Below are 20,499 nucleotides of genomic sequence, written 5' to 3'. Positions count from 1 at the left end.
TGTGTGTGTGTGTGTGTGTGTGTGTGTGTGTGTGTGTGTAAATGTGTCTGTTTTCATGCCTGCGTATAGTTGTGTGTGTCTAAATCACATCTTAACAGAATACTTAAAGATGATCATATTGGAAACCCGCGGAAGTCTCGGGAGAACATTGCTCAATAAGTAACGTTAGACTGAGCTCAATCGCTTGGAAAAGAGGCTTAATTTGGTGCAGCCTTGCAGGCATCCCCTGAAAGAGTAAGTCAACACATTGAACCTAAATATGATGATGCTACAACTGAAAATACAGACTAGAAATCGGCTACGGGCTAACACGCACGCACACATACGCATACAGTTAATATGCCTGTATATCATGTAACCTTTCCATAATTTAATGGCTTATAAATGAAAGTTCTTGGACAACTTATTCTAAATTGAGTATTCACACCTATTAGTTTTACGCTCTTAACTGGTCCCTGTATCCTCCTCTAATGAGTTGTCAATTACGGAATGCTTTTGAATCGGTGATTTGCTATTCTGTAGTATCTCTGAAATGGAATTAAGGTGGAAAACTAGAAATCAAGCATGTGGTATTGTCCAAACCACAGTGGGAAGCAGAAAGCACTGAGAGCTCACCGACTGTTGGGAGAAGTGTTACTCTTTGATGCTTTCCAGTAATGGCCTAATTCTGCTCCCATGCCTGAAGGTATAATGGTCTTATGGTGATCATCTCAGGGCCAGTGGCTACTGCAGACCAAGGCGCTGCTCCAAAGAGGAAAACATAACAGTTAAAGACAGGGAAACATTCCGTAAGCATTCCATGGAAAATAATATTATCTTCTGCCAATGAAACTGGAAAGACTCTTGTTGGCTTTTATTATATGTTTTGTATTTTTCATTATTATACATTAATAATTAATAATAAAACTTTACTTATGTAAATCTCACTGTCTTTTGGAGTCTTTGAAATGTCACAGTGACTATATCTAGGACCGTTAAGGGATTGGCTTTATTTGTCACATACACATCTAAACACGCAGTGAAATGCATCGTCTGCGTCAAATCAAATCAGCGAGGCTCGTGCTGGGCAGCTCTCGAGTATTGACACGTAACATACACGCCCATGACTCCCTCACCCTCGCTCATGCGCCTTTGGAATGTGGGAGGAAGCCGGAGCACACGGTCACGGAACACACAAACAGCTTACTGGCAGCGGTGGGAATGCAACCCCCATCCGTAAGGTTTGGTGATGACAAGCGACGAGCTAACCACTATGCTACCTTGCCACTCCAACTGCAATAAATAATCAATATGCTTCGTTTAAGATGACCAAAATTAACATTATACAAGCCAGCAGAAGACGTTCAGTGTTAACTTCCTGAGGTTTCTCCCCCTTCCCCCCTTCTCTTTTTCCATTCCCCGTTCTGGCTCCTCTCTTTTCTCTTCTCCTCATCTACTCCTTCCCTTTCTCCCACCGTCGAATCTCCTCTCCTGTCAGATTCCTTCTTTAGCCTTTTACATGTTCTACCTATTACTTCCCAGCTTTTCAATTCATCTCCCTCCCCCACCCACCTACCTAGTCCCTCACCTGGCTTCACCTATTTACCATCTAGCATATCTAGTTCCCTCCCCCACTTTATTATTTTAGCTTCTTTCCCCTTACTTTCCAGTTCTGATAAAAGGTCTTGGCCCAAACGTTGATGCTTTATTCTCCTCCGCATATGCTGCCTGACCTGCTGAATTCCTCCAACGTTTTGTGTGTGTTGCTCTGGATTTCCAGCATCTGCTGAATCTCTTGCGTTTATTCTACCTGGAAGTCAAAGACCAATGCTGCTCCACAGGGATCTGCTCTGGGATCCCATCCCTTTGTGATTTCTATAAATGACTTAGATGAGGAAGTGAAGGATGGGTTAGTAAGTTTGCAGATGACACAAAGATTGGTGGAGATGTGGACAGTGTGGAGGGTTGTTGTGGGTTGCAACAGGAAGGTCGGTGGTGTTGTGGACGGTGTGGAAGGTTGTTATGGGTTGCAAAGAGAAATTGACAGAGTGCAGCGCTGGCCTGAGAAGTGGCAGATGGAGATAAACCCAAAAAAGTGTGGAGGGATTTACTTTAAAAGGTCAAACTTGGATGCAGAATATAGGATTAATGTCAGGGTTCTTGGTGGTGTGGATGAACAGAGGGATTGTGGGGTCCACGTCCATAGCCCCTCAAAGTTGCTGTGCAAGCTGATAAGGTGGTTAAGGAAGTGAATGGTGTGATGATCTTCAGAAGTCAGGAGATTGAGTTCAAGAGCTGCAGCTCTTTAAAGCTCTGATTAGACTACATGGAGTATTGTGTAGAGCTCTGGTCACCTCATTATAGGAAGGATGTGGAAGCTTTAGAAAGGGTGCAGAGGAGACTTGCCTGGACTAGAGGCATGTCTTATATGAAGATAGGTGGAGGAGGCTAGGGCTTTTCTCTTTGGAGCGAAGGAGGGATGTGTGGTGATTTGATAGAAGTGTATAAGATGATAGGAGGCACAGAAAGAGTGAACAGACTTTTTTACAGGCCAGAAATGGTTAATACAAGAGAATTTGAAGGGAAGTATAGGAGCAATGTCAGAGGCAGGCTTTTTATACGGAATGGGAGGGGCAAGTGCTTGGACAGTACTGTCAGGGCTGGTGACAGAGGCAGATACATTAAGGAAATTTAAGAGACTCTTAGATAGGCACATGGATGAGAGGAGTGCTATGCAGGAAGGAAGGATTAGATTGATCGAGGAGTAGGTTAAAAGTTGGAAAAACATCGTTCTATGTTCCACCATGTTCTATATGTTACAGCAGAGCGAATATTTGATGTGAATATGTATGGAAGGAATCTTATGATAAGTCTGAAAAATGCATCACTGTCTTTTCAATTCAGTCACTCACACAACCGTTGAAGTTGTGATTGGTGTTGGATCACTTTGGGATTGATCCAAACGGAAATAATCCTAATCTGGATAATTTAGCAATCACAACACTCAGATCAATTAGATTCATGTGATTGTGACTGAGTTCCTCCATAAAGCATATTGATGACAACTATGTTGGGAAAGACCATAGAACTATTACACCCAGAAGCAGAATTAGGTCATTTGGAGCAGTAGAGTCTGCTCCACCATTCCATCATGGCTGATTCACTTTCCTTCTCAACTCTTTTCTCCTGCCTTCTCCCAGTAACTTTTGACCCCCTGACTAATCAAGAACCTACCAACCTCCTCTTCAAATATACCCAATGACTGGCCCTCCACAGCTACTGGTGGCAATGAATTACACAGATTGACCACCCTCTGAAAGGAATTTCTCCTCATCTCTGTTCTAAAGGGATGTCCTTCTATTCTGAGGCCATACTTCTGCTCCTAGACTCTCCCACTATCAATTTTCAGTTGGTTTCAATGAAATCTCTCCTCATTCTTCTAAACTCCAGTGAGTACAAGCTATATATTTCTTAGATATGGGGCCCAAAACTGCTCATGACACTCCAAATGTGATCTGACCAGTGCTTTATAAAGTCTCAGCATTACATCATCATATGCCGTGTCATATGAAGTGGGTAATCACGATCTGTGACCATGATTGCTCTTGGCAAATTTTTCTATAGAAGTAGTTTGCCAATGTTTCCTTTTGGGTAGTGTCTACAAATCGGGTGACCTCGACCGGTATCAATACTCATCAAAGATTGTTTGCCTGGCATTAGTGGTTGCATAGCCAGGATTTGTGATATGCACCAGCTACTCACGCAACCATGCACCATCTCCCATGGCTTCACGTGACCCTGATCGGGGGCTTAGCAGGTGCTACACCTCACCCAAGGGTGACCTACAGGCTAGTGAAGGCAAGGAGAGCCTTACGCCTCCTATCTCCACTCCACCACTCTGCAGTACATACTTTCTTTTGTAATCTAGTTCTTTCAAAATAAATGCCAACATTGCATTTGCCTTTCTTACCTACTGACACAACCTGTAAGTTAATCTTTAGGGTCTCCCAAGCCCCTTTTCACAATGCCAGAAGTTCAGGAGGGTCAGGGTATTACACCACCGTCAGAGAGTCTCGAATTTCAAGAATGATCCCAGGAATGAAATGGTTAACATATGAGGAGTGTTTGATGTCTCCGGGCCTGTGCTTAATGGAGTTCAGAAGAAAGTGAGAGGTAGCATGGAAAACTACCAAATATTGATGGGCCTAGATGGAGTGGACATGGAGAAGATGTTTCAATTAGTGGGAGAGTCTAGGACCAGAGGGCACAACCTCAGATCAGAATTTAGAACAGAGCAGAGGAGGAATTCCTTTTAGCCAGAGAATGATGAATCCATAGTATCCATTGCCAGAGATGGGCAGGGAGGTCAAGTCATTGGATATACTTAAAATTGAGGTTGATAGATTCTTGATTAGTCAGGGCATCAAAGATTATGGGGAGATGGTAGGAGAATGAGGTTGAGAGGGATAATAAGTCAGCCGTGATGGAATGATGGAGCATTTTTATGGTCTTCTAATTCTTTTTTAATCTCTGTCACTGCACCTTTACCCAATTTTCCAGTTTGCTTTAGCCATGACTGTCTTCATGCTCTTGTGTAGCAATTGTCCTTGTTTAACCTTCTCTCTCCATAATGAGTGTAAAATTCAATCACATTATAATTGCTGCTGCTAAAGACAGTCTTCACTATGAGGTCATTAATTACAATTCTATTTTTATACCAGGGCTAATATAATCTACCTCTCTGGTTGGCTCCAGATATGATGTCCTTTCAAACTATTCTGGGAACCTCCACAGACTCCTCAATTAAAACTCTTTATCTAAATGATGATTTTGGTCTATATCTGGACTAAAAACCTCATGATTATCGATGTAACTTTCTGATAAATTCTTATTATTTCTTTCTAACTCTGGCATGCAGTAGTGGTCACTGTTGGGAGTGCTGTACACAATTGCAAAGAGCCTTTGTTACTCCCCGTCACAAAGTCATAGAGAAGATGCAGCTGGCAACAGATCTTTGATTTATCGAGTCGGTGCTGTCCATCAAACTCCCACTTCCTTCAATCCAACCCTAACCTATTTTGTTGTCCATCTGTACCCATCAACTCCTCCCAGATTCTACCACTTAACGTTCAAAGTGAACTTCTTATCAAGGTATGTATATGTCACCTGCATCTGTGAGATTCATTTTCTTGTGGAGATTCACAGTGAGTGCGAAGAAATATAATAGAATCAATGAATAGCTACAAAGACAGAAAAAAATGCCCAAAATGCAAATACAACAAGAAAGCATGTAAAATAATAATAAGACCATAAGACATTGGAGCAGTCAGTCCATTCCATCATGGCTGATTCATTATTGCTCTCAACCCCAGTCTCCTGCTTTCTTCCTGTAACCTTTGACTAACCTCTGAATAACCTCTGAATAACTAAGAACCCTTCAAACTCCGCTTTAAATATACTCAATGACTTGCCATCTGTGGCAAGGAATTTCACAGATTCACCAAACTCATGCTAAAGAAATTGCTCCTCATCTCTGTTCTAAATAGACACCCCTCTATTCTGAGGCTGTGCTTAGGCCCCCTCCACATCCACTCTATCTAGGCCTTTCAATATCCGATAGGCTTTAATGAGATCCTCCCTCATTCAAGTCAAGTCAAGTCAAGTCAAGTCAACTTTTACTGTCATTTCGACCATAACTGCTGGTACAGTGCACAGTAAAAATGAGACAATGTTTTTCAGGACCATGGTGTTACATGACACAGTACAAAAACTAGACTGAACTACGTAATAAAACAACACAGAGAAAGCTACACTGGACTACAGACCTGCACTGGACTGCATAAAGTGCACAAAAACAGTGCAAGCATTACAGTAAATAATAAAGAGGACAATAGGGCAAGGTGTCAGTCCAGGCTTCGGGTATTGAGGAGTCTGACAGCTTGGAGGAAGAAACTGTTACATAGTCTGGTCGTGAGAACCCGAATGCTTCGGAGCCTTTTCCCAGACAACAGGAGGGAGAAGTGATTGTACGAGGGGTGCATGGGGTCCCTCATAATGCTGTTTCCTTTGCGGAAGTGTAGTGTAGTGTAGTGTATTTGTCCGCGATGGCAGGAAGAGAGACCCCGATGATCTTCTCAGCTGACCTCACTATCCGCTGCAGGGTCTTGCGATCCGAGATGGTGCAATTCTTCTAAACTCTTGCGAGTACAGGGACAGAAAATAAATATTGAGAATATGAGTTGTAGAGTCCTTGAAAGTGAGTCCATAGGTTGTGGAATCAGTTCAGAGTTACTGTAAGTTATCCTCTCTGGATCAGGAGCTTGATGGCTGAAGAGTAATTATTCCTGAACTTGCTGAATCTCCTGAACCTCCTTCCTGATGGCAACAGCAAGAAGAGAGCATAGCCTGGAGATGGGAGTCCTTGATGATGGATGCTGCTTTCATGTGACGACGCTCCTTGTCGATATGCTCAATGATGGGGAGGACTTATCTGTGATCGATTATTTTTTGTAGGCTTTTCTTTTCAAGAGCATTGGCGTTTCCATACCAGTCTGCCAGGCAACCTGTCACTTACCCACACACTTCGGGCAATTCACATTAGCCAAGTAACGTGCCAGCCACACTGTGGGAGGAAACTGAAGCACGCGGGGGAAACTCACACAGTCACAGGGAAAACGTGGGAACTCCACACCGTGGACAGTGGTAGGGGTATCAGAATTGAACCCGGGTCATTGGAGCTGAGAGACAGTGGCTTTGTTTGCCCTGCCACCTCCCCCACCTCTGCAACTGTTTCCCAAAGCATAGCGCATCGCCCTTCCCCGTGGATCCCTCAAAGATGATAGGGTGTTTGGTGTGCTGGCTGTCAGTACTTGCTGGAATGAGTTCAAGAGTCTTGAGGTAATGTTGCAGTTGTGTAAAACCCTGGTTAGACCACACTTGGACTATTGAGTTTAGTTCTGGTCACCTCATTTTAGGCGGGGTGTGGAGGCTTCAGAGAGGATGCAGAGGAGATTCACTGGAATGCTGCCTAGATTAGAGTGCATTTCTTATGAGGATAGGTTGAACAAGCTGGGGCTTTTCTCTTTGAAGCAAGAGAAGATGAGAAGTAACTGGATAGAGGTGAATAAGATAAGGGGCATAGATCAAGTGGACAGCCAAAGACTCTTTTCCCAAAGCGGAAATGGCTAATACAAGGGGGCATAATTTTAAAGTGATTAGAAGAAAGTATAGGGGTGAAGTCAGAGGTGGTATTTTTACATGCGGGGTGGTAAGTGTATGCAATGTATTATCAGGCTGGGTGGTAGAGGTAGATACAATAGGGACATTTCAGAGACTCTTGGCTAATAGAAAAATGGGTTACGTGGGAGGAAAGAGTCACATTGATCTTAGAGTAGGTTAAAAGGTCAACACATTGTGGGCCAAATGGCCTGTACTGGGCCTCCTTGTTCTATGTTCTATGCTTTATTATGACAGAGCCTGAACGTTTACATCTTACATCTTCAGCTCTGCTCTCGGCTGAATTAACTGGGTTTATACTAAGGTTGACATAAGATTAAGGAATCATTAGGTCTGCACTGAGAAACTACTAATTAAAACTAAACAGCTTACCCAGCAGAGCATTAACAATTACTTACAGGTTCAGGTATAGGAACCTCAGGACCCACTCCACCAGGTTCAGGAACAATTATTACCCATCAGGCTGTTACACCAGAGGGGATAACTTCACTCCTTTCAACGCTGAACTGTTCCCAAAATCTATGGACTCACCTTCAAGGGTTCTTGATCTTTATTGCTTATTAATTTATCATAATTGTTCTTTTTTTTCTCTCTTTTAGTATTTACTCAGTCTATTTTTATTTTTTATTTTAATGATACAGCACGGAGTGGGGCCTCCTTCAAGCCATACTGCCCCAGAAAACCCCATCAAACCTGATTTAGCCCTCACATAACCACGGGACAATTTACAATGACTAATTAGCCTACCTAGTACTTCTTTGGATTGTGGGAGGGAACCAGAATACTTGGGGAAAACCCACACATTCCAAGGGGAGGGCATACAGAGATTCCTTACACAATGGCGCTGGAATTGAACTCTGAACTCTGGAACGCCCCTAGCCGTAATAGCATCGCACTAACCGCTACACTACCATGGCTTGTTGTCTTTTGCACACTGGTTGTTTGTCAGTCCTGTTGGGTGTGGTCGTTCATTGATTCTATTGTGTTTCTTGCATTTACTGTGAATGCCCGCAAGAAAATGAATCTTCAGCTTAGTACATGGTGACATATGTACTTTGATCATAACTTTACCTTGAACTTTGAACTTTGAAATCATAGTTTTACATGGAAGATTATGGCATACTTTTGGAAACTAATAGAGCTCCATTGAGTTCACTGATTTGAGTTCATTAGGGAATGAACATATTGAAACTTCATTCCTGACTTTTCCCTGGAAACACACATTGTTGGCTTTTCTGCAGACACTATCATGGTGAACTGGAAGGATCATTTTTGCCTGGGGGGGTGTTGCAACCACCACCCACTTCCCCACCAATTTCCATAATTACCTCTACAGTCTATCCCAGAAGCCAGAATAGCAGAAAAACAAAGTTCTTTCCAATTCACCAACATCTGCAGAGCCATTGTCTATTCTTGGGAAAATTAGATTGAGGTTAGAGAAAATATGTATTTTTACAACCTTGTTTTAAAATACATCATGGTCACATCCCTCCTCGCCGTCAGTAGTATCCATCGGAGGTACTTCCTCAAGGAAGCCACATCCATCATCAAACATCCCCACTGTCCAGGCCATGCCACCTTCTCATAGCTACTGTCGGGCAGGAGGTGCAGAAGCATGAGGTCCTACACTACCATGTTCAAGATCAGCTACTTCCCTTCAACCATTCAGTTCTTGAACCAACCAGTGCAGCCCTAATCACTACAGCTTAGTAACACTATGACCACTTCTACCCACCCCATCACTGAGCACATCTACACAGAGCATTGTCGCAGGAAAGTCGCCTCCATCATCAAAGACCCCCAAAACCTAGAGAAATCCTCTTTTCTCACTTCTGCCATCAGAAAGAAGGTACAGGAGCCTCAGGACCAGGTTCAGGAAAAGTTATTACCCCCATCAACCATCAGACTCCTGAACCAAAGTGGTTAACTTCACCTGCCCCATCACTGAAATGTTTCTCCAGCCTATGGACTCACTCTCAAGAACTCTTCATTTATTCCTTATTTATTAATATTCTATTCTGTTCCTTGGATTTACTGTGTACGCCCACAAGAAAATGATTCTCAGGGTTACATATGGTGGCATATATGTATTTTAATAATAGATTTACTTTGAACTTTGATAATTTTGCACTAAAATTGACCTCACATTTTTAGTTCTAATTGTGTTCTTTCTTGTAAAAATGCATATAATTTGTTTGTTTTCCTTGCGAATGCTGCTTTTGATGCTCTGTGCCTGTAATGCTGCTGCAAGTAAGTTTTTCATTGCACCTGTGTGTACATATACTTGTGCACAAGACAATAAACTCAGCTTTTGACTTTTTGACTTTTATTAATCACTCTTTGACTTGTCCGCCACTCACTGAGCTATTTCTGAAGCTCCAGCCAATGTCACTGAGACATAAACAACATTCGAATATTATCTTGGCAAGAGAGCTGAATTTTTGCTCCCAAATTCCCACCTGTGGAACTCTGGAAATGCTTTGACAAAGAGTGTACTGACCAGCCCTGCCGTGTTTCCAAAAGATGAATTCTGCAGATGTTCAGAGTCAGATATTAAAGAGAAAAAGTTGGCAATAACTGAGGAGGATCTATGGAAAGAGAAACCTATTTTCTGCTTTGGGCCCATAAGAGGTTATGCACATGTTGGGAATCTGGAGCAACAACACAAAAATACTGGAGGAACTCAGTGGGTCAGGACCATTTATTTATGTTTTTATTTATTTAGAGATACAGCACAGAACAGGCCCTTCCAGACCAATGAACTGTACCGCCCAGCAACCCGCCAATTTAACCCTTGCCTAATCACAGGACAATTTACAATGACCAATTGATCTACTAACCTGTATTTCTCCGGACTGTGGGAGGAAACTGGAGCACAAAACCCATGTGATTCACGGGCAGAACATACAAACTCCTTACAGATGGCGCCGGAATTGAACTCTGAACTCCAGAATGCCTCGAGTTGTAATGGCGTTGTGCTAACCGCTACACTTCCACGGTCCCAAAAGAAGGGAAATGAACAGTTGATGATTTGGTTTGAGACCACCCATTTGGACCCAGAGTCCAGATTACTGATGTCCATTGCTGAGCTCTGATGTGGAGAACACTGACCGTGCTGTTGAGTTCCACCAGCTTCTCGTGTGTTGCTGTACTGATGCACTCTTATTGCCCTCAGCTCCTTAATATCCTGGGTCGATGATCTCAAACTCCACACTGAATTGCAATCTATCTTTTTCTCTTGTATTTCATGAAAGATCTGTTGCTATTTGGAAAGACTTTGTGTCTTAGGAGAAGAGGTCAGACTGGCCAATGAGACCTCTTATCACATAACCAAATAGTGATTCCAAGGGAAACTGGGACAAAATACCTTGAGGGTCAGGTGCAACTGAGAGGCCACATGATATACACCAATGATGTTAAGTAAAGTCTTTGTTGGTAAATGTCATGACCCACAAACTTGGTATTTTCTTAGTTATTCTCTCTGAAGGGCATTTAAGATTTGTCAGGAGAGCTTACTCAGCAGCATAATTCTCTTTTCTTCCTTGTTCTCTTCACCATTTTATGTGTATTTTTTTCCTTTCTTTTTTGTTTTGCCTTTTTTAAACATACTTTTCCAAAAAGCATGGCAGATGTTCCGTCTCTCCTTTCCCAGCTGCTACTCATTCTCTACGGCACAGTTGCGATCCTCCTCATGTAATGCAACCCATCGTGTGGCCAGGTGGAGATGCGCCTCCACCAAAAGTGGTGTAAGGTGCTTCTTCCCTCCGCTAGACTGCAGGGCAAGGTGTAGCACCTGCTTAACACCCCTCCCCCGATCATGTGGAGCCATGAGAGCAGGTGGTGGGTGGTCGTATAAGCGACTAGTGCATATCACAAGTCCTGGCTATGCGACCACTGACACCAGGCAGACGATCTCCGAAGAGTATTGATAATGACTGGGATCACTTGTCTTGTAAAGACACTGCCTCTAAGTGAAGGCAATGGCAAACCACTTCTGTAGAAAAATTTGCCAAGAACAATCATGGTGAAAGACCATGATCGCTCGCGTCATATGATACGGCACATGATAATGATGATGATGGTGGTGATGATGATAATGGTATTGATGGTGATGGTGATAGTGATGATGATGATGATGATGATGATGATGATGATGCTTCCAATAAATATCTTTGTTTTTGAATAAAACCATAAGACATAGGAGCAGAATTAGGCCATTCAGCCCAGTCATTCCATCATGACTGATTTATTAAAACTCTCAACCCCATTCTCGTGCCCTCTGCCTGTTACCTTTAACACCTTGACTAATCAAGAACCTATCAATCTCTGCTTTAAATGTGTTGTTTTGGAGTGTAGCTTTTCTCAGTCAGTAATTTCTGTCTCATACTGAACCTACAGAAAGCAATGAAAAGAGAAATAACATTATATAATCCTTCAAGAGCACGAAGTGACAACCTTTTCACTTGTTTCTGGGATGTGTGGACAACGGTGACATTTCAGCTGCATTTACAATGCTGTGCAGAAGTCTTAGGCACATATATATACTATAGCTAGGGTGCCTAAGACTTTGGCACAGTACTCTAGCAATTTTATGTGCTGCAAAATAAAACAAATTTCATGACATATGTGAGTGATGATAAACCTGATTCTGATTTGGGTCTATTGTGGACTGATAGTGGGAAAGGGGCAGGGAGAGGGGAATCATGGTTGGGAAAAGGGGAAGGGGGAGTGGAGGGAGTGGGAAGCACCAGAGAGACATTCTGTAATGATCAATAAACCGATTGTTTGGAATCAAATGGCCTTGTCCGGTGTCTCGGCTGGATGTGTCTGCACTCACACCACCCCCACTCCAGGCATTCGTTCTCTGCCACCTGTCCCACACCCCTCCCACAGCACGCCACTCTCATGATCCCCAATATCCTCCGCTAGTGCCAGATTTACAACCTCACTCTCCACTCCACGTGGACAAATACAGAGCTGTATGCTATACATAATGACAGGGATATGGGGAGAAGGCAGGAATGGGGTACTGATTGTGGATGATCAGCCATGATCACATTGAATGGCGGTGCTGGCTTGAAGGGCTGAATGGCCTACTCTGGCACCTATTGTCTATTGTGGTAGACCCGGTAAGGGTGGGAACTTCCCTTCCCTTCCCTTGGAGAATTTTGTTGAACCAGATACATTTTTAAAACAATCTAGTTTGTTCACGTTCACGAACACCATTACCGAAGTGAATGTCTTGATTCCCACATACACTCAATGGCTACTTTATTAGGTACAGCTGTATACTTGATCGTTAATGCAGTTATCTAATCAGCTAATCATGTGGCAGCAACTCAATGCATAAAAGCATGCAGACATGGCCAAGAAGTTCAATTGTTGCTTAAACCAAATATCAGAATGGGGAGGAAATGTGATCGAAATGGCTTTGACAGATTGTTGGTGCCAGACGGGGTGGTTTGAGGATCTCAGAAACTGCTGATCTCCTGGGATTTTCATTCATATCAGTCTCTAGAGTTTACAGAGAATGGTGTGAGAAGCTAAAGACATCTACTGAGCATCAGTTCTGTGGGCGAAAATGCCTTGTACGTGAGAGAGGTCAGAGCAAAATGGCCAGGCTGATTCACGCTGACCGGAAGGTGACGGTAACTCAAATGTGCTACAAGAGCGGTGTACAAAAGAACATCTCTAAACACACGGCCTATCAAACCTGGAACCGAGTCAGCTACATCCACAGTGACCATGAACGTACACTCAGTGGCCTCTTATCAGGTGCAGGAAGAACCTGATAAAGTTGAAGGAAGGTCAGTGAGTCCCTGGTGGGCAAAGGAAATGCTTCAAAGATAACACTCAAATCAGCCTGAAGAAATTCCATATTACTTCTAGAAACTGGGAAGACATTGCACTCGATAGATAAACCTGGAGGAAATCTATTGAAGGGGGAGCTGCATTATTTGAGAGTGACCTCTGCTGTACCAAAGAGAACAAGCAGCAGCTGTGAAAGGAGACAGTAGACAAGCAAAAGACTTAGCCACTGACCGCAGCCACCACTTAGTCTTGTCTGCACTGGCCCAGAGTATCTGGATCGTAGATGGGCCTCTACAGCCACATGAGGAGCCATTAATAGACAACCCTTTTGCAGAACATCATTCTCAACTTGAAAGATCACTCTCTTGCTCCTGCACACCTCCATGCTTAGTGCAGCAGTCTCCAGTGGAAGTGGACTATTTGGCACGGTGGTGTACTGGTTGGTGCAACACCACTGGAGCTCAGGGTGCTTCGGAGTTTGGAGTTCAAGTCTGACGCCGTCTGGAAGGAGTCCGTTCCTCCCCTTGAACTATATGGGTTTCCTCCCACCTTCCAAAGATGTACCATTTAGTAGGATAATAGGACATTGTAAATTGTCCTGTAATTAGGCTAGGTTTAAATAGGTAGGTTGCTGGGCTTGTTGGGCCATAAGAGCCTATTCCACACTATCTCTAAATAAAATCATTCACATATTTATCGCCTGTATCCCTGCAATGTAAATGTGCACTTATCAGAACCACGCAGCACCCAGTTATTCCTATCCATTGGCTGTCCAATGCTACAATACAATGTTACCCTGTAATCTTAATTCTATGAGAGAAGTGCACTAAAAGGAAGAGAAATGGGGCATTACTCAGAATATACACTTTGTTTAATCCGCTATTAAAATATGAGAGCACAAAAACACATACCTGTAGAATAATTTATGATACTATAGATGTAGTTTCGGCTACAGGAATTTAAACCATTTGTTTCCCACCCTTCTTCAGTCCTTGTTCCAGAGTGGAGATCAGCTGCAGTTACTAATTCCCGAACGGCTCTATCGCTAAATGACTAAAACACCTTTGTGACTGTATTTTATTAAAAACAATTTAACTTCACAATCCAGCGTTATTCTTTACAAGGAGAGTGTTATTTGGTGCAGCAGCAATGTACTTCACTTAGAAATGTTAAACTTCACTAATATATTTCTGCTTAGAATTTTTACTCTATGAAGGGAATATTTCTACACAAAATGATTGTACTGTATATAGCTTGGCCTGAACTGAACTATTCATACTTTCTACTTTATTTTATTTTTACCAAAATGTTTTCCCATACCACTCTTCTTAAAAAGTTTTTCAATTCCATAATGTTTACCATGCTTGCCAATCCTGTACTTATTATATTCTTTATGAATTCTGTAATCCTGCTTTTTGTTGCCATTCTGCTTGAAGAAGTACTTGTGCTTTTCAAAGTCTACATAATGGCCTTGGTGTTTGCTAGATGTTTTTTGTTTAACATTTTTCTCGTGTCGTCTTGGAAAGTGGTGCTGATTAAGCTTACTCCCTTTATCGCATCCCTCTTTGGCCTTGGAGAGCTTCTTGATGTCCCTGTCTTTGAAGTGCTGCTCAAGGTGGGCCCCGTGTTTGTCTTCCTTTTCCTCCTTCTTTACAGCCTCAATCTTGTGATCTTTTCTGTCCTTACTGTACCTGGCTTCTGAGTCTTTTTCTCTTGGCTTATAACCACTTTTAACACTTCTGATCTCTTTAGCGTGGGGAGAGATCTGCTTTTTATTGTCCATTTCAGTTCTGCAGCCTCCTGTCTTTCCCTTCTGGGTGCCGTGTGCCTTCTTCAACTCAGGCCTGTCAGGAGTCTGAGGAGGAAACTCCCTGAGTTCACTCACAGATTCTTCAGTGTCTGAAGTCAGTCCCTGATCCTTGAGTACAGTCCTTTCTGCCTAATGAAAATAAAAACATGGTCATAGCTCCTTGGCATACTTCACTTTAGATAACTTAAGCAAGATGCAGTGTATGGAAGGAAAATAATCACCATTATGCAACTGAATTTACAGTATCATCTTATTTGATTCTAGAACCAGAAACTTAATGTGAAGGAAATAAGGCCAAAAGACCATAAGACACAGGAGCAAAATTAGGCCATTCGAACCATCGAGTCTGCTCTGCTGTTCTATCATGGCTGATTTATTATCCCTCTCAACCACATTCTCTTGCCTTCTCTGCGCAAACTTTGACACCCTGACTAATCAAGAGCATAAGAACATAAGAAAGAGGCGCAGGAGTTGGCCATCTTGACGGTCAAGCCTGCTCCGCCATTCAATAAGATCATGGCTGATCTGGCCGTGGATTCATCTCCACCTATCTGCCCTTTCCCCATAACTCTTAATTCCCCTTCTATGCAAAAATCTATCCAACCTTGTCTTAAATATATTTATTGATGTAGCCTCCTGCTTCATTGGGCAGAGAATTCCACAAATTCACTACTCTCTGGGAAAAGCAGTTCCTCCCAAATCTACTCCCCTGAATCATGAGGCTATGTCCCCTAGTTCTAGTCTCACCTATCAGTGGAAACAACTTTCCTGCCTCTATCTTATCTCCCCCTTTTATAATTGTATATGTTTCCATAAGATCTCCTCTCATTCTTCTGAATTCCAGTGAGTATAGTCCCAATCTCTCCTCTTAGTCTAACCCCGTCATCTCTGGAATCAATCTGGTGAACCTCCTCAGCACCACCTCCAAAGCTATTATCCTTTTTCAAGTAAGGAGACCAGGACTGCACACAGTACTCCAGATGCGGCCTCACCAGTACCCTGTACAGTTGCAGCATATCCTCCCTGCTCTTAAATTAAATCCCTCTAGCAATGAAGGCCAACATCCCATTTGCCTTCTTGACAGCCGGCTGAACCTGCAAACCGACCTTTTGTGATTCAGGCACAAGCACTCCCAAATCCCTCTGCACAGCAGCATGCTGCAGCTTTTTACCATTTAAATAATAATCTGCTCTTTCATTTTTCCTTCTGTTGGCGCGTGGCCTAGTGGGCAAGGCATCAGACTAGTAACCTGAAGGTCACTGGTTCGAGCCTCAGCTGAGGCAGCGTGTTTGTGTCCTTGAGCAAGGCACTTAACAGCACATTGCTCTGTGACGACACCGGTGCCAAGCTGCATGGGTCCTACTGCCCTTCCCTTGGACAACATCGGTGGCGTGGAGAGGGGAAGGCCTGCAGCTTGGGCAACTGCCAGTCTCACATACAACCCTGCCCAGTCCTGCGCCCTGAAAACTCCAGGCGCAGATCATGGTCTCTCGAGACCGACGGATGCCACACACACATTTTTCCTTCCAAAGTGGATGACCTTGTATTTACCAACATTGTGCTCCCTCTGCCAGACCCTTGCCCACTCTCTTAACCTATCTATATCTCTCTGCAAACTCTCTGTATCCTCTGCACAATTTGCTTTTCCATTCAATTTAGTATCATCAGCAAACTTAGATACACTACACTCGGTCCCCTCTTCCAGATCGTTAATGTATATCGTGAACAGTTACAGGCCCAGCACCGATCCCTGTGGCATACCGCTCACCACTGATTACCAACCAGAGAAACACTCTTGTATCCCAACTCTCTGCTTTCTATTAGTTAACCAATCCTCTATCCATGCTAATACATCACCCCCAACTCTATGCATCCTTATCTTATGGATAAATCCTTTATGTGGCACCTTATCGAATGCCTTCTGGAAATCCAAGTAAATAATGTCCATCTATGCCCCTCTTTCCACTGCGATGGTTGTATCCTCAAAGAAGTGCAGTAAGTGTGTCGAACAGGACCTGCCTTTGTTGAACTCATGGTGCGTCTGCCTGATGGTTCCAATTCTTTCCAATTGCCTCACTATTTCTTCTTTAATGATAGCTTCAAGCATTTTTCCAAATACAGATTTTAAACTAGATGAAGAACCTATCAAGCTGCACTTTAAATATACTCAATGACTTGGCCTTCACAGCTGTCTGTGGCAATGATTTCAACAGATTTTCCACCCTCAGTCTGAAGAAATTCATCCTTATCTCCATTCTAAATGGATGTCCCTCTATTCTGAGGCTGTGCCCTCTGGTCCTGGACTCCTCTCCACATCCAGTATTCAATATTCGAATAAGGCCTTTCAATATTCAGTAGATTTCAATGAGATCCTTCCTCATTCTTCTAAAAAATGAACAAGTTATATTCTAGGTGGAATTGTACATTTGTTTTTACTTTCGAGGGTTTTCAAGATGAAGCCAGTGTTTTTGCTTTTGAGTAGGTGGAAAAGGTGGTTGCATGTGTCACGCTTTGTCCAGAAATATGAATCAGCAGTCTGTACATTCTATTTAAGTAATGTGTTCGTGGTTCAATGAAACCTTAATCAATGTTCAAAGTAAATTTATTATCAAAGTACATAGACGTCACCATATCAACCCTGAGATTCATTTTCTTATGGGTACACTCAGTAAATCCAATGTCCACAATAGAGCCAATGAAAGACTGCACCCAACAGGACGGACAAACAACCAGTGTGCAAAAGACAACAAACTGTCCAAATACAAAAAGAGGATAGATAAATAAATAAACAAACAAACAAACAAACAATAAATTAAGATGAATCTCAAGGTTGTATGATGTATACGTACTTTGATAATAAATGTACTTCGGGCTTTGAACTTTGAAATACCAAGAACATGAGATGAAGAGTATTTGAAAGTGAGCACATAGGTTGTGGGAATAGTTCAGTGATGGGGCAAGTGAAGTTACCTCCTTTGGTTCAAGAGCCTGATAGCTGAGGGGTAATAACAGTTCCTGAATCTGGTGGTGTGAGTCCTGAGTCTCCTGTGCCTTACTTAATCAATTAAATAAAATTTAATTCTAATTAGTAGCCTGATTGCTTGAATTGTTTTCGAGAATCACAGAGCAACACAGCACTGAAATAGGCTTTTTGGCCCATCCGGACTGTGTCTGTTATAGGCTCAAAGGTATTTACTAAGAAATCACATTTAAACAAAGTTTATTACACGTTGAGGATTTTCTGCTAGAAATCAGCTTGCGGCGTATGCCAATACATTATGACCTTTTTACTCAGAAGGTGGTGTGAGGGTGGAAGGAGCTGGTAGCTGAATACGGTCTTGATTGCAATAGTTAAGAGAAATTTGGACAGGCATGTGGATGACAGGGGTACGGAGGGCTATGATCTGGTGCAGTTCGATGTGACTAAACAGCATAATATTTCAGCACAAACTAGACAGGCTGAAAGACCTGCTTCTGTGCTGTAGTGTTCTATGATAGTATGACCATAAGTAATTAAAATCTTAACAGTTCATTGCTGATATCTGCAAATGAGTTTTTAAAACTTAAGACATAAACTTTTATTTTCTTAGTAAAAGTGTAGAGTTATTCTTACCAATTTTAATTCTTCATCATCAAGGAAGCTGTTGTCAGTGTACACCAATATTGAAGCTTCATCTACGTCAAAAATACCTGCAAACAGATCACCTACATGAGGCAAAAACTGTAGACACCATCTAGTTGTGTCAAGCTCTGTCCACACTTGTGATGTTTCTAAATGATTCGGATGAGGAAGTGGGTTAGTAAGTTCGCAGATGACACGAAGGTTGTGGGTGTTGTGGATAATATAGTATATATAGGTTACAATAGGACAGTCATGGTATGCAGAGCTGGGCTGGGATGTGGCAGATGGCGTTCAACCCAGAAACCTGTGAAGGTCAAACCTGAAGGCAAAATACAAGGTTAATGTCAGGATTCTTGGCAGTATGGAGGAACAGAGGGACCTTGGGGTCCATGTCCATAGATCCCTCACAGTGGCTTTGCAAGTTGATAGGGTGGTTAAGAAGACGTATGACACGTTGGCCTTCATTTGTCAGAGGACCGAGTGCGAGAGCCGTGAAGTAATGTTGCAGCTGTATAAAACCCCGGTTAGACCACACCGAGTATTGTGTTCGGTTCTGGTCACCTCATTATAAGAAGGATGTGGAAGCTTTAGAGAGAGTGTAGAGGAGATTAGGCAGGATACTGCCTGGATTAGAGAGCGTGCCTTATGAGGAGAGGCTGAACGAACTGGAGCTTTTTTGCTTTGGAGTGGGAAAATGAGCAGAGTCTTGATAGAGTCTCCAAGATGATAAGAATCATTGATCTTGTGGATAGCCAGACACTTTATCCCGGGGTGGAAATGACTAATACAAGGGGGCTTAATTTTAATGCGATTGTAGGAAAGTATAAGGGGATGTGAGAGTTAAGTTTTTTTAGACAGAGAGTGGTGAGTGCATGGAATGCCATCCCAGAGGTGGTGGTAGAGGCAGATACATTAGGGACATTTAAGAAACTCTTAACGGATGATAGAAAAATGGAGGACTGTATAGGAGGGAAGGGGTAGATTAATGTGAGAGTAGGCTAAAATGTCATCACAGGCTGAAGGGCCTGTAATGTGCTGTAGTGTTCTATGTTCTGTGTGATAATAATAAAACAGCTCCAGTACCAAATTGAGTTAAATAAAACTGGACTGGAATGTTAGTGTCAGTGATGTATGCGCAGGACTGGCATAAAAACCCATCTGGTAATAATTCCCACCATGATCTGGTCTAGGTTATACATAACTTCAGACATACCAGTGCAACTGATGCAGAGCCCAGTGGGCAAAAAACAATTGTCAAGTGTCATTCTTTCTGGTGACGTTCTCTGCCTGAGAATATCTGGCCCATTCCAATCATCGACTACACTTCATCTAACAAAACATTTGGTAACAATGGATGTCAATCATGCAGGAGTTAGTCCTTTCCTCACTCGTCACATAGATTAAAAATTACTACGAACGTAGAACAGTACAGGGCCTTTCGGCCCACAATGCCTGTACTGAACATGATACCAAATTTAAATAACTCTCTTCTAGAAGAGAATTGCGGTTGGGTTGAGTTGTTCTCCAATCTTGGCAATTTATTTATAAATATTTCATCATCATGGGAGAAGACGTCATCAAAGCACTGTTGATGGTGCTGTGTCCTCCAAATGCTTGGCCATTACATACTTTTTAATCTGCTGATGGATGTTATTTTGGAAACTCGATTGTGATGTAGGGAGGAAATCTTGTCACCCATTGGCTGTGTGGTGAACTTCATGTCACCTGGAATTTTGCTTGCATTGATAAATATGATTGAGGTCTTTACAGAATGGTTTGTGGAAAAGTAATTATGAACCAATGTGGGGCCAAGTTCCAGACCACAACATAGGACGTTTGCTACCCAGCCAATCAGCAACAAGATTTCCTCCCCACATCACAAATGAGATTCAGAAATGACGTCCAATCAGGTGATTGAAAAGTATATAAAGGCCAAGCATTCAGAGAACACACCGCAATCAACAGCGTACTGACGATGTCTCCTTGCATGGTAATGAAATGTTTGCAAATAAATTGCCAAAATCAGAGAACAACTCAACCC

The 20,499-nt window shown here is 42.6% G+C and overlaps 1 protein-coding gene across 3 annotated transcripts in view; it reads right to left on the bottom strand.

Annotated features, from left to right (window-relative positions):
* Positions 1–13,907: 13,907 nt before the first annotated feature.
* Positions 13,908–20,499, bottom strand: part of LOC132405982 (uncharacterized) — a 60,832-nt gene continuing 54,240 nt past the window's right edge. For all 3 annotated transcript variants that reach the window (XM_059991074.1, XM_059991075.1, XM_059991076.1), the window contains 2 exons: positions 18,450–18,526; positions 13,908–14,965 (listed from right to left, as the gene is read on the bottom strand). In XM_059991074.1, the coding sequence (XP_059847057.1) occupies positions 14,309–14,965; positions 18,450–18,526 (734 nt within the window). In that variant the 3' untranslated portion in view covers positions 13,908–14,308. The remainder of the gene's footprint in view (positions 14,966–18,449; positions 18,527–20,499) is intronic.

The sequence above is a fragment of the Hypanus sabinus genome, chromosome 16 (assembly GCF_030144855.1).
Source record: "Hypanus sabinus isolate sHypSab1 chromosome 16, sHypSab1.hap1, whole genome shotgun sequence".
Classification (NCBI taxonomy): Eukaryota; Metazoa; Chordata; class Chondrichthyes; order Myliobatiformes; family Dasyatidae; genus Hypanus; species Hypanus sabinus.
This window is presented reverse-complemented; position numbering and strand designations above follow the sequence as displayed.